This window comes from Drosophila mojavensis, unplaced genomic scaffold (assembly GCF_018153725.1).
Source record: "Drosophila mojavensis isolate 15081-1352.22 unplaced genomic scaffold, ASM1815372v1 contig_80, whole genome shotgun sequence".
In the NCBI taxonomy this organism is placed as follows: Eukaryota; Metazoa; Arthropoda; class Insecta; order Diptera; family Drosophilidae; genus Drosophila; species Drosophila mojavensis.
In genome coordinates this window covers 14,310,798-14,325,884 of record NW_025318906.1, presented here as the reverse complement: position 1 = coordinate 14,325,884, position 15,087 = coordinate 14,310,798, and the positions used below count along the sequence as shown (strand labels likewise).

Genomic DNA, 15,087 nt, shown 5'->3' with positions numbered 1-15,087 from the left:
ATGACTAGAATTTGCCAAATGTAAGCACCAATGACAGCAGATTAACTCTAAAAGCAGACATTTGACTGTATCACATAATAATAAATAAAATATATGTAATTATAAGGGTTTTTTTTTTTCAGTGCACAAATAATCTTTATAAATTATGAGAGGGATCCCCTAATTGTAAGCTCTCATAGCATATTTTTTATTTACAGACAGAGTGAGCAAGGCAAAGTGGAGTGAAGTCACTCGTCCATTTGAGAGGAGGACAGTGCAATTGGAGTAAAAATGCAAACGAAACGAAAATGAAATATAGTTGGTGCGAAATCAATTTGCGTGAACTACGGCACTCACAACGGCTCCAGGCACACTCATTTGTTTGAGTGTGAGTGAAAGAGGTAGAGGCTTCAACCCAATTTCGTATGTGTGTGTGTGTGTAATGCCCCAATATGCATGCTGTGGGCCGACAGAGAGGACATTTAACACTCAGCATTTTGCTGCGATTCCCACAACACGTCCTTAAAGAACTTAATTAACTTTTTGTATTTGTTGTTGTTGTTGTTCCTCGTTGGTCCAATGCAACGCGTTGGCCACGAGCGCACGTTGCCAGACTCGTAAAAAATATGCGACCATATTTAACTGTCGCATTGTGTCGACCTTTTGCGCTTCGACACACACATAAACAAACCGCATGCCGACTTTTGCAAAATACTCTCAATATTGTGACTGGAATACAATTACGGTCATGCCTCGCCCGTATGGGCGGACAACGCCGGGCGAGCGAGCGAATCGTGAGGTCGAGCCCGGCAACCGCGACAGCATTTAAATTAACCATTTAGAGTCATATTTTTTGTTGTTTAACGAGTACTCTGGCTCTCTCCACAGCTGCGTACAGCTATTTCGGCCATATATATTGGTAATATAATTAAATATATATACCAAATTTAGAATGAAACCTAAAACAGTTCTTTGTTGAATCAAATGAAATTAAAATTACTTTGACCTCAATGAAATGTAATTCACAGTTAAATGGGAAATAAATTAAATTTTGAAAATATGTGGGTTTGATAAATGGCAATAAATATATATCAAAAAATACAAATATACAAAATTAAAATATATACTTAACTGTAATCTAATGTAAGTATAATTACTGTACAAAATTAAATAATAATAATTAGCAAATTGAATTGAAACTAAATCCACAGAAATTCCTGGAATCAATATAAGCAAATATCCAGATATTCAAATATTTAACTTGAGCTAAACTACAACGGAAGCAATATTCAATTAGCTATCGAATTAGAAGAATATGTGGATTGCGGCAAGCCTCAAAATCAAATTAAATTATATTTGTATTGTTTGAATTAGACAAGTTTACATTGACTGGGAAGTAAATAGAAAAGAATAACGAAATGCGGCTTATGCAAACAAATATTCATGTAAGCCTTTTATACCTTGAATATCAATTCAAATGAAAAATAATGCACTGACTCAATTAATCCCAAATGTGTATAAATATGTAAATATAAATAAATGTATACACCCACATATATACAGCTATTATGTGCGCCTAGCCCGTATATAGTAGATGTGCTTTCATTTCTATCCAATACAAATTTATATATGTATATGTAAACTTATATATTTCGGAATGAAAAATAAATAGACGAAAGCAAACGTAAACAAATATCGGTAAACATTTTGCCATTCAGTGCAAATCGCATATAATTAATCATTCAGTTGCGGTCCTTAACAGAAAATAAAAATGATATCACAAACCAAACTGAGTGCGACCATTTGCATCCTTTGTTGTCTATTATTGTTTTTATTTTTAGTTCCCGGCTTAGGGCTGTACAAATTGCTATAAATAACAAAATATTGGTCAGCAGGGAGCGAGAGAACGAGTGCGAGAGAGAGAGAGAGAGAGAGAGAGTCGTGTTGGACTTTGCTTTTATACTCTGTAAACAAAGAGCGAATGGAAAGTGTTTGTAAATCAATGCGTGGAGGAGAAATCTAAAATCTAAAATATTTCTGATTTTTCTGTATAGATATGTACGGGATAAATAAGATTTGTAAATATAAAAAAGAAAATATGTAAAGCAAATATACATAGCCGAAAGTTATTAGAAAGAGTTTCGAGAAATATAAAAAAAAAAAAAAACTGATAAAGAATAATAGAAAAATAAATAGTAAATAAATATATATTATAGTTTAAATAATATAATATACTATAAAAATTCAATACAAAAACAGAATTTAAGTATTATATAAATGTGTAAACTTATATTAATTTATATTACAATTACAGGGTATTTACCTATGGAGCAGCGGGGATTGTCACACTTTCTGATTGTTATTTTCATGTCACAAGCGCCATTTGAGTGCTAGCTGAGGGTGAAGCGTGGTTTTTAGACAAGTATTCGCCACGGCTGCGCCTAGGCAGACCAACTGCAGCGTTTCACACGCTCCGACATGGAAATGACGTGAATGCTCAATGCGGAAGGGAAAAATAAACGGCAAAGGCAACAACTCGAACAACATTCCATCAGCTGCAGCTGCAGCTGCTGCCTTAGAAATGCAAATTCAGGGGCTGTCGGAAGGGGGCGCGTCCTGTTTGCATTTATGTGGAGGGCCAAACGGATCTTCTTCTTTCTTAGTGAAGTCGATAACTCGACAGGCCAGGCTCCAATCGAAGTCTCTCGACCTGCACCAGCAGCCATAGCAGCGCCAGCCAAGCGTAAACCAGCAAAAGGTAAAGAAAGCAACGAGGGTCAAATAAAAAAGAAGAAGAAACTGGAATAACAGGAAAAGGAAATGGAAAAATATGCAAATATTGAACGAGACAATCAAATATGCAACAGTAATTTTTTGTATCAACTGATGGAGAGCATCAACGAAGGCCAGCTATATATAAATATATGTATGTGAATATATATATATATATTCCGACATTATATTACTGCCCCAGAGATTGACAAAGGGTTCGCTGTACTCCCCAGACTCGACTCTATACCAACAAATCAGCTGCCAGCTGCTTAAAGTTTACTTTGAAAACTTTTCGATGCCCTTTGAAAAGTTAATGAATTTCATCAAATGGGAAGAAATGTAAATTAAATTATATTGGTTAATGCTTTATATTTGTAGTTAAGCTAAATATTTTTTTATTTTTTTATTATTTTATTTTTTTCGTTTTTGTTTTTTGTTTTTTTTTTTTCTACATAATATTAGTTTATTGTATATAGAATCTACTTTGATATTATTATTATTTTATTTTTTTTTTTTTGTTTTTGTTTTTTTCTATATATTATTAGTTATCGTACATAGAATCTACATACTTTGATAGCATCATATATTTAGTCAATAATATATCAATAATATAATAACCGGGTATTCCAGACCTAATGAAATTCTCCTTAAAGTACTTTCTTATACTTTCTTATTGTGAAGTCACATAGAAAAGCTGTAATAATCTGAATAAAGTTGTTAATTGTTAGCAATTAATGCATAGACCTTGAGCTAATTTCAAATGCAGACTCATTGTCTTCTATATTCAGATTTATGCTTGAATGCTGCTATTCCTCTTGCTCTTGCTCCTAATGAATGCCATTTAGTTCAGCAGGCTCATAGCGATGCACTTGCTATGTGGAAATGTTCTGAGCGCTCTATGGTAGAAACAGTTTTCACGTGGGTTCACAATTTATGAAAAGCCTAAGCTTATTTTCCATGCTGCTAAGTAGAACGATATGTGGTCTATAGGCAAGTATTAACGTGTTTAAGGACATCTTTAAAAACTTAATGCACTCCTTTAAAAACGTAAATAGTAGTACTAAATAATAGTTGTAAATAGTAGTAGTAAAAAATAGTAGTAAATAGCAGTAGTGAGTTGCACAACTACGTGAATGTAATTAAAAATTCATGCTATTAAAAACACAAAGATATAAAAACCTAATTGTGCCCAAGAGAGGATCCGAGCCTTTGCCTGGCTTGACCGTTTTTTTTCCTTTACCCGTAAATTTAAATAAATAATAAAAGTAGTTAGGAGAGGGTTAGAATATCTACGCGACTAATTAAAAGTGAAACGAGAGAAAATTAGGAAAAGAGAATGAGGAAACAAAACGAAGTTTGACACGCAGAGATTGAAAGTGGTGGAAAATGCGCAGAGAAAGCCAGAGGTGGAATAGAGACAATTATTATATACTCATCTACCTTGTTCTCTCCATCTCTTCTATTCCCATGTCTTCTATTTCCTTTATTCACCCAACTGTCTCTAGTTTCACTTTTATATAAGTGCTTACGTAATATATTCAGCTCACATCAAATTATGAGAATCGCATAGCAGGGCAATTAAGATACGCGTTACGTAGCAGCTTTTTTCGAACACTCTTCCTCTTGCTGATAAACGTATTATTATTATTATTGATTACAGCAAGGAAGACAACTATTTATTTATCTCTGCTGGACAAAAGGGAAAACAAATTGATTTATGGTACGACACCGTTACATAACCACGCATCGTCAACATTGTTTGCGACATTTGTTCTAAAGTTCAACTCCCGTTTTCTTTGAAATTTTGGCACACTTTTACTTGGCGACTTTGTCGGTTAAATGTACTTTGTTAGGTTAACGAGTCCGTGCAGCAGCAGCCAACGCTGAAAACTTACTGCGATAGAGGCGAAGCAGATCATAAAAAAGAATACGGGCAGTAAACCATGAAGCGAAGGGTCAGAGACATTCACAAAACTACTTGCAGCAAGTCAATCTGAATGTTTTTTCGGGGGGACATCTATTGATAAGTGTGCGTAGAGAGAGCTGGACACAAATTGTTGACAAGCGACTCTCAGCGGGCTAAGTGCAATTTAAGGATAGTTAAGGATACTTGGAAGAGGAGAAACAGCTGGGAAAATAAATGCACTAGAATTGTAATTAGAGAATGATACTGCAAGAGTTATATGATGGAAGGAAACTATCTATTAAACTTATTAAAACTTCTTAGTTATGCAAATACTCAATATTATTTTATCATTAAATTGAATAGTAATCATGCCCTATTCCAAAAAGTTTGGAAGTGCATATTGAACTGATTGTAAATTAAATACAATCTCATTTAAAGTAAAATATTAAAATAATGACGCGTTTCATAACACTGTTCGCCACGCCATTCACGTGATTATGAGCACTTAATATGAGAGCACATCAAATAAACATAAACTTAAGTGCCACACCCAGCTGGTTTACACCTGTGCGCCCAGGTACTGCACACGTATTTATGACACTGGCCCAATACTGAGGTGCCATAGAGCACCGAGCGAGGACCACTAACTTATTTATGGGCCCTGTGGCTGCTCATAATGGTCATCAGTGCTAATGACTTGGTCACTTACTTTGTGCTGTTGTTTGAAAAATCACTGGAAGGTTAAGCATGCCGGCCACGCCCACAGCTATTTGTCTTGTACAGTCGAGGGCATAAAACTGTTGACATGTCATTTGTCATATTCACACGCCTCGCCAGAAGCATTTGCGACTCAACTCGACGCCGGCTTCATTTGCATTTTACGTGGGCTGTGCCAAGCCATGACATATTGAATTGTCGGAATTTGCACTTAAAAAGAAAAATAGAAGACAACATTAGAGATGTTCGGAATTAATATGTAATTGAAGTGAATTTAAAGCAAAAATTTAAGATAATATAGCACATGGTATTGTAGGCAAAGCTTATAAATCATAGCTTATATCAGAATGTGCTTATACGATCAGCTTGACCAAGCAAGAGTGATACTGCTTTGGTTAATTATGTGTGAAATGTTATTAATATGTTGATTACTCTTAAAAAATTGATATTAATAAACTTAAATATGAGTACACCATTTCGAATCTCATAAAGACATCGAAAAGCAATAAGAGGCAGATAATAGTAGTAGTAGTAGTAGTAACACGAGCTAGAAGTAGTAACAGTGGTTGTAGGAGTCAAAGTAGTTTTAGTAGTAGTAAAAGCAGTATTAGTAGTAGTAAAAGTAGTATTAGTAGTAGTAAAAGTAGTATTAGTAGTAGTAAAAGTAGTATTAGTAGTAGGAAAAGTAGTATTAGTAGTAGTAAAAGTAGTATTAGTAGTAATAACAGTAGTTAGTTGTAGTAACAGTAGCTAGTAGTAGAAAAAGTAGTATTAGTAGTAGTAACAGTAGTTAGTAGTAGTAACAGTTATTGGTAGTAGTAACAGTAGTTAGTAGTAGTAACAGTAATTGGTAGTAGTAAAAGCAGTATTAGTAGTAGTAACAATAGTAAGTAGTAGTAAAAGTAGTATTAGTAGTAGTAAAAGTAATATTCGTAGTAGTAAAAGCAGTATTAGTAGTAGTCACAGTACTTAGTAGTAGTAAAAGACGTATTAGTGGTAGTATACAATTTATTTCTTTTTTTTTTTTTTTTTTAATTATTTAATAAATAAATAATATTTATATACAAATACTTATTGATATTTATTTATTATTTCTGTTGAAGAAGCTTTATTCATATTTTAAAGCAAACTTTATATACATTTATTTGTATATTTTTGACAAGAGTTTCAGCCATCTATATTGCTTACAAAAATACCTAGAATCGAAATGATTTATTTGATAAATATTTACAATAATTGAAATGAGGATATATGTGTAAAAATAAATATATATGCATATCCATATAATGCAGCTGATATTTTTATGGAAGGAGTCATGCACATCACTTTTGGATACAGATCATGATCATCATGAAAATGTTGTGAGGTTACAGCCCTGAAAAGCATTGTAATACGATTTTCAGATATTTATTGGCTGTCATTTGAGAAATTAAACAAAATTTTAAAATGTGTTCTATACGATGCTTTCGTCAGGTTAGCCGAACTTCTAAGCAATTGCTGCGGTTCTGCAGTAATAAGGGCTGCAAGGAGTCCAAGAAGTGTGCTGAGCTGAAGGCAGCTGGGACGTGCAAGGACTCCATCAAGAAAGACGAGAAGTGCAAAAAAGATGACTTAGAAAAGAAGGAGAAGGAGGGATGCAAGGACGATGGCAAGGGCGGCGGCAAGGAGCGAAAGAAGGTGACGCTGCTGGAAGGCGACGGCGTGGGCTGTGAGCTGATCTCGGCTCTGAAGCAGGTCTTCAAGGTTACGGACGTGCCAGTGGACTGGGATATCGTTGACTGTTATATGGAGAATGCCAAACTGAATCCGCAGCTGTTGGAGTCCCTGAGACGCAACAAGGTGGGCATCAAGGGGCCCATCGACACCAGAGACCTAAAGCATCTGTGGAAGGCGTTCGGTCTGTATGCCTATGTGACCCTCTGCCGGAACCTGGAGGGCCACAAGTCGCGCTACGGTGCGCTGGACTGTGTCGTCATACGCGATGTGATGGAGGGAGAGTACTCGGGCATCGAGCACAGCGTTGTTCCAGGAATCTTGCAGTCCATCAAGGTGAGCACATCCGCCGGCTCCGATCGCATCGCCCGTTACGTATTTCAGTATGCTCTGAAGCACAAACGCAAGAAGATCACGGTGGCACACAAGGCGAACATTATGAAGCTGACGGATGGCAACTTTCTCAGCTCGATGCGCACCGAGGCCCACAAGCACCTGGAGAAGGTAAAGTTCGAGGAGCGCTATATGGACACCACCTGCCTCAACCTGGTCATGCAGCCCGACCAGAACGATGTGCTCGTCTCGTCCAGCATGTACGGCGATGTCCTTGTCGTGATGGCCTCCAGCATTATGGGCGGCAAGGCGCTCTGCCCCAGCTTCTATGTGAGCAAGAATGGCCTGCTCTACGACACTCTGCTGAAGCCCACCCGCGACATCGCTGGCATGAATCTGATCAATCCCACGGGCATGCTGCTCTCCGCCACGCTGATGCTAAGGCACCTCAAACTGGACTCATATGCGGACACCATTCGCTGTGCGGTCGAGCGAGTCTACAAGGAGACAGACATACGCACCACGGAGCTGGGCGGCAGCTCCAAGTGCTCGGAGGTCACTGATGCGGTCTGCAAGTTTATTTCGGAGGGGAAAAAGTAGAGTTCTTTTCTAACTGTTCGGTAACTTGTATATCGCATAATGGTAATAGGCCATTAGATGAAAGTTGTGTATTTTTGAAATTAATTAAAGGTCAACAGTCAAAATTTCATAGCAAAGCAAAATTTTTGTTTAATATGAGCTGCTTTCTAATAGATTGGCTGATATTTTAGAGTGAAAAGTAATTAACGAGAGAGAGAGAGAGGGACAGAAAGAGTGAATGACTGAAGTGGAGAGAATCATACTAAGGGTTTGAGGCTGAGGGCTGAGACTCCAGTGAAGCTGGAACTGAGGCTGAGGCTGAGGCTGAGGTTGAAGTTGAGGCTCGAGGCTGAGGCTGGGACTGAGGCTGAGGGTCGAGGGTGAAGCGGAGGCTCGAGGCTGAGACTGAGGCTGAGATGAGTGTTGAGGCTGAGACTGAAGCTGAAGCTGGGACTGGGACTGAGGCTGAGGCTGGGTCTGATGGGGAGGCTGAGGTTAGGACTCAGGCTGAGGCTCGAGGCTAAAGCTGAGGGTCGAGGCTGAAGCTGAGGGTCGAGGCTGAAGCTGAGTCTCAAGGCTGAGGTTTGGAGCTGAGGCTGAAGCTGATATGATTATAATATTTTAAAATATTTTATTATTATATTATATTATATTATATTATATTATTAGATAATTCCCAGAATCAAAAAACCAAATAATCTTGTATTAAAAATTATACATTTTGTAACATAATTTATTCCACTCTTTTATTCTTTATTGTCTTTGAAAAATAAAATACAAACTTAAAATTGCATGAACAATTTTACTCATTATTTATATTTTTATATTTATTGTAAAATTGTATTCCGTTCAAATTAACTGCAATATTAAAAAGTTCTAATGAGCACAGTTTGGGAAACAGAGTTGAGTCTTTGTTTAAGGCGTCTGCTGAGCAAAATGTTTACGTAGTTTGACTACTATTTTTATGAACAGTTTGTGAAAAGTTTTGGTAGCCACGTGTGCGGCATAACGGTAACTGGCTTCTAGTTAAATGTGAAAACAAGCCAAATTAGATTCACTCCACAGGTAGTTTCTGCTGATAGCCGAGCTGAACAAAAGTGGAAAGTTTTCTTTTGGCCAAACAGAAAAGTTGCAAATTTAACTTTTTGCCGGTGGAACAATTTTCAGCTTTGGCTGTGTGTGTGTGTGTTTGTGTCATCAAAAGTTGTTTTCAGTTTGTTCGAAAATTGCATAAACGAAAATTGTTTTAAGCTGTTTCAAGTTTATTTTGATTATTTTTCTCAAACCACAAATAAAATGTAGTATTTATAAATATATGAATAGATGACGTTGTTGGCTTAAAGTTTTCACTGTAAACAACAGTTAAAGCGCCTCGCCTCGTGTTCTTGCCTGTTCATAATTTGCTATTAATAATATGATTAGGGATAGAGGCGAGCGTGCCATGGAAAAGGGTCCTGTCTGCTGCTGCTGCTGCTGCCTCGTGGGTCGCTGGGTCACGTACTGGCCAAGTGCTGACAAACTAAGCCAAGTTGCTCGATTTGCGTCCAAGATGCAAAGATGCCAAGAAGCCGACAGGGAGAGACAGAGACAAAGAGAGAGAGAGAGAGAGAGAGTACAGACAGGCGACAAGAGACAAGACAAGGCATAGCTCGGCATGGCAGTAGTTCGTAGCATAAAAACTTGTTAAAATTTAATAATTTATGGCCCTGGCTGGGTCCACAGAGGCGAGCAAGTAATAAACGTCAGTTTTTGTGGGCAGTTTTGTTGCAGATATGGACGTGAACGTAAAATACTACCACGAGCCGTAAGAATTCTTCTTCTTCTTCTTCATCTTCCACCTTCTACAGCACCACTGACTGACGCTATCCTAGCAGCCAGGCCAACCAATTTGGCTGTCTGCACGAAATTACAACAAACATTGATTGTGTGTTGTTGCTTTTTGTACTTGTCTCTTGTTTATGCAGTTAACTAATATGTAGTTGTAATTAAATTTCGTTTATTACTTGCTCTCCTCCAACTGGCCTAGCCCAATATTTACCTGTCTGTTACCTTCGGCATTTCATGCGAATTGACCCAACTGAGCTCACTTCAAGTTCTCAGACTACCGCTACGTGCGCTCCATTTTGATGCTATTGTTAATTGTAACGGTAAAAGTTGTAAACGAAGTACGAGAACAGAGGTCGATAAGCTCATTAAATGCCACCCGAGTGTCGAAAACAGTGAAAACTGCACTTAAAGCCAGCTATTGTGTTGCACTGAAAGCCTTTTCGATGCCAGTGTTGCAAAACTTTAAAACAATGTTGCGAATTGCAGTTAGAGTTAAAATAAATGCCTATATGGTTTAGGTTTAAGTTATATATCATAGATATATATATTTTATGGTTTAAGTTCTTGAAATCACGAATAAATTTGAAAAACTTTTTCCCTTTTAAGCTATTTAAAAGTTTATTAGCTTACACAAAGAATATTTGGAAAATTAATAAGCCCATCCATTCATCATTATTTTACTACATACTCATTAAGGTCCACCCTCTGCAAATATACGTCATATCCAAAACTACATACTATCCTTATGCATTTTAAATAGACAGAGAGCTTATAGCAAAGCTGGCTAAACCAGAGACCGACGTTAATTTACTAGCATTTGGTAATTTTCATTTTTAGATCAGCTTAAAATTGTAAATTCTGAGTGAATCTCTGTGGCAGGCTTAAAGGATGTTAAATGTAATTTGCATCTAGCTAGTACTACGACCATCATACGCATATTTTAATTTCTCTAAGCCTAATCTTTATGAAGTTTTGCATAATTTATGCGTGGGGCAGTTGGGCGAGGCTGGGTTGCTGATGGTGGCTACACCTTTTGCTGCTGGAGCTCTCGTATAAAGGGCATATAATGAATTAAAAAAAGAAACTCGGGATAAGGATTTAATGGCAACTGCTTAAGCCGCACGTAGCTGTTCTTTTGTCGCTCCCGACAGGTGGCACAGAGCAACAGCAACAGCAACAACATGAGCAGCAGCAGCAGCAAGAGCAGCAACAACAATAAGAATAATAATAATAAATAATTAAAATACAACACGAGCATTCCATTGTCATGCTCAGCAGTGAAATGCTCCTGCGGCAACTACAGTGTGTCCCATTGCAAATGAACTCACGGGTTAATTATGGGCCATTGAGGGCACTTGTGTCGCTTACCAAATTAAAATGCGAGCAACTCACACACACACACGCAAACACACACACACTCGCACACCTACCACCTGCCTTGTTGCTAGCATAATTACAATATTGAGGTACTTAACGAGCAAACGGCTCTCCGATGCGGGCATCAATTATTGAAGTTTCCATTGTCAACATTGTGCCGGCGCTTTAATTTTACTTGACATTCGCTTGAGTCGCTACATAAACAAACGAAGATCCTGTAAAACTCTCACAGACCTGTGGCTCTGACATGTGTAAAGTGGCACTCGATTAGCTTTAAGTGGCTCACAATTTAGTCAACTCGAGAGTTGAGCACATACGAGATGCAAAAATGCCAGCTAGGAGAGTGTTTCGAGTGAGTTGTTTAGTCAGCATTATGCACTATATAAATATACAGAGTTTGCTCATTGACCCCTCAAGATAATAGAACTCTCATGGTCATTGACCTCCCAAGGTCGAGACTGCTCGACAACGACGTCCCCTGACCCTTCGATCAATTGGTATTTCAAAAATTAAAATTAAAACATTTTGAGATGAACTCGATATCCGCGCTGTATATACGGACATTTGAGAGAAAAAAATGAAGTCTCTAGCTCTTATATCTATTGAGATCAACGCGCTCATATATTCGGACAGACGGACGGATAGGACTCAAACGACTCAGTTCTTCACCCTGATCAGGAATATATATACTTTATTGGGTCTGCCACGCCTCCTTCTGCCTGTTACATACAGATCAAGAAACCCATTATTTCCCGATTTCCCGATTTCCCATTTTCAATGGGTTCAGGGTATAAGAAGTCATAACTTAGCTGCTGTCTGATTTTGTTAAAGTGTAACTAACACATATATATTGCAATAATACAAATATTGCAAAAAACATAATTATTTATTTGAAATTACACTGTACTACCACAATTTCATGCATAACATAAAATTGATTTATTTTTAATGCCTTATTTCTATTATAAATCAAATAAATATTTAAAGTATTCAATCATCAAACGAGCTGCCACGCCCGCACCAAATATCAAGCTGAATAAATAATAAGCAAAATGCGGATAATGCAATGTGCGGATAGTCCAGTAATTGTCAGTTAACAAGAGCTGACCGCCAAGGGAGCCACTTATTAGCTATGAAAATTTGTTTCTGACCGTCAGTTGGCAAGCATTGAGCAATCTACTCCAACCTCTGGCTTATGAAAGGGAAATTTCTCTAGTTTTTTACTATGCAAATTGCTAATTGTAGTCATCAACGGTGCGCCGTGTTTCTTCCTAATGAGAAATGCAAAACACTCGCAATTTATAAAAAATAGAAAAACGAGAAATGAAAATGTTCAATGCCAAAAGGAATAAAGTGAGCAGCAGAGTAAAAATTACGCGCTGACTCAAGGCTCGCACTCGTTACAGCTACTTTATACAGATATATACAGATAGATATATACATATATAAAGACTATGTATATATACATACTGTATAGAAACTTAAGTGCCCAGAAATGCGTGCGCACTGAGGCGTACAAATTGTTTGGGGACCAGCGTAAAGATGGAGAGCGAAAGGAACGCCAAGTGCTTCCATCTCCAAATGGAAAAAAACCCTGGACAAGGCATGGCACGGAGGGGCGGGCACAGGCGCAGGCACAGGCCCAGGCACAAGCAGAGGCGATGCTATGGATTTAAACAAAAGTTCCCAGACGTATTTTTTATTTTCATTTGCACTACATGCCGCATTATGCAAAGAGCGCACAGTGAATATAAAGGTCCCAAAAATGAGCACTGCATGGGGGCAAGGGGGCGTGGCAGCGGCGCACTGAATGTAACGGATGCTATTGCAAGTGCTAAAAACTTGGTGTGAAGTATTTGCATGAGAATGCAGAATATGCAGAAAAAGGTGCCAAGGCAAACTAAAAGTAATATAATAATATGAAGATAAAGAACAACAAATTTTCTACTCTTTGCTACCTGACACAGCCGAATTTCCATAAGCACCTCTTAAGTAGATGCTATTAAGCAGCTACTATATTAAAAAAGTAAAACTGCATTCAATTTAAAGAGCTCGCACTTTTTTCAGAATATGAATAGTAACCAAGCGAATTGCATGCATTCAATTTATTTTAATTATTAAATTTGATTTTTTTAATTAACATAAAAATACTAGTTAACTATAACAAGAAAATATAGTAAATAAAAAAAATATATATATATTATATTAAGTATATAATTATAAATATTAATTTAAATTTATTTATATTATTAATGTACATTTATATATAACAAAAAAAATTTTGTAATAATTAAAAATATTTGGTATATTTTATTTATGTTTTTTTTTATCAATAAATAAATTTTTTAACTACTATTAATTTTTAATATATATTAAAGTGGAATAGAAAAAAAAAATTTATTTTAATTAAAATGTCATTTAATTATATAGATTAAATATTGATTTATATACAATTTGCTTCGCATTTATACTACATACATTTATATTTATTTTGATTTATTTAAGATTCTAACAATTGCCAAAATTATCTTGTTACGTATTTCCGACAAAAATCCTTCCACAAAATGTTGCCCCTCCGTTGCATACATTGTCGCAGCGACAACTGAAACTTTCAGCCGAACCCCGGACAGTTGCAGCGCTTTGTATAACAGTTTGGGGCAATCGTATAACAATCAGCGCAACGCTTTGGGAAATGAAACGCCACTTACTGAGGGCATAATGAAAGCAAAAGACTCTGTCTGTTCGTTCGCTTGCACAAAGAATGAGATGAAGAAGGTTTACATAAATTTACACAATTTGAGGAAAGTTCATTTGCATATTTTATGCATTTGCGAACGTGGAACGAACATGGCCAAACGAGCCGGAGAACTGAGAACAGAGAACAGAGCAGACCTGCTGCAATTAAGGCTATCAACTTCTACATACATTGAATTTTGAATGGAGATAGGCAAATGTTTAATAATGTGACATATGGAAATCATAATAGGCGCTTGCCTACACCAGGACAGAGGACAGAGGACGTAGAACGACGCCTATATGATAGTTAATGGCGTGGAAATGGGCATGCCATTGGGTGGAGAGAAATAAAAGTTATTTTATGGCCAACTAATACGTTATAATTAATTATAATTGGAAATACAGAGGCGTAGAGGTGATTAGGGTAGCAGCGAATAAAGAGTGAGAGGAAGAGAATAGGAAAGAGTCATGTAAACTATTGAAAAAAATATGGGATTAGGCCTCTTCCATGTATTTATCAACTAATATGACATTACTGCATAATTAAATAGGATTAAAATATATGGGAATATAGGAATATTGGAATCTCATTAATGAAATGGGATAAATGAAATGCTTATTAGAGGTTCTTCAGAGATATGTTTAAGACCCTTCCTATATTACTCTTCTATATATATTAGGATACATTAAGAACATCTACATTAAATAAATAATATATAATTGCACATTTGTATGTGCTTAGAGTCATCTGATGCACAAGCTAAATTCACGTGCTACTTAGTTAAAATAGTTAGTAACCCAAAAAAAAGGAGCATAAGAGATATGTAAAAAGTCGCACGGAAATTGAACTTCCGATGCAAAAGTAGTAAAGTGCACTGGAAGAGGCGGACAGGGAGCAGTGATACGGACGGAAGCCATCCGAAAGTCCAAGTATCAGAAAACAGGCTGCAAACTAAACTCGACTAACCCAATCTGAACTCAGCTGAACTGAACTGAACTGAACTGAGCTGAGCTGAGTTGGGCATGGGAACTGCAACAGAAACAGAAATGAAAATAAAGTGCAAAGTGTCACACACACACAGAGACACACCCATACACACACACACATACAATGTTGCAGTTTAAAAGAGAGAATACGGAGGTGTTGG

General features: G+C 37.0%; 1 protein-coding gene across 1 annotated transcript; it reads left to right on the top strand.

The window, feature by feature from the left end:
- The first annotated feature begins 6,595 nt into the window (after positions 1–6,595).
- LOC6579874 (probable isocitrate dehydrogenase [NAD] subunit alpha, mitochondrial) lies at positions 6,596–8,142 on the top strand. The gene has a single exon (XM_002005711.4). It carries the CDS (start codon positions 6,821–6,823, stop codon positions 8,018–8,020), a length of 1,200 nt encoding a protein of 399 aa, XP_002005747.1. The 5' UTR covers positions 6,596–6,820; the 3' UTR covers positions 8,021–8,142.
- The last annotated feature ends 6,945 nt before the right edge of the window (positions 8,143–15,087 follow it).

What these genes read in the sequence shown, in the direction of transcription:
- LOC6579874 (XM_002005711.4), top strand. Translation starts at nt 6,821, where the DNA reads ATGTGTTCTATACGATGCTTTCGTCAGGTTAGCCGAACTTCTAAGCAA.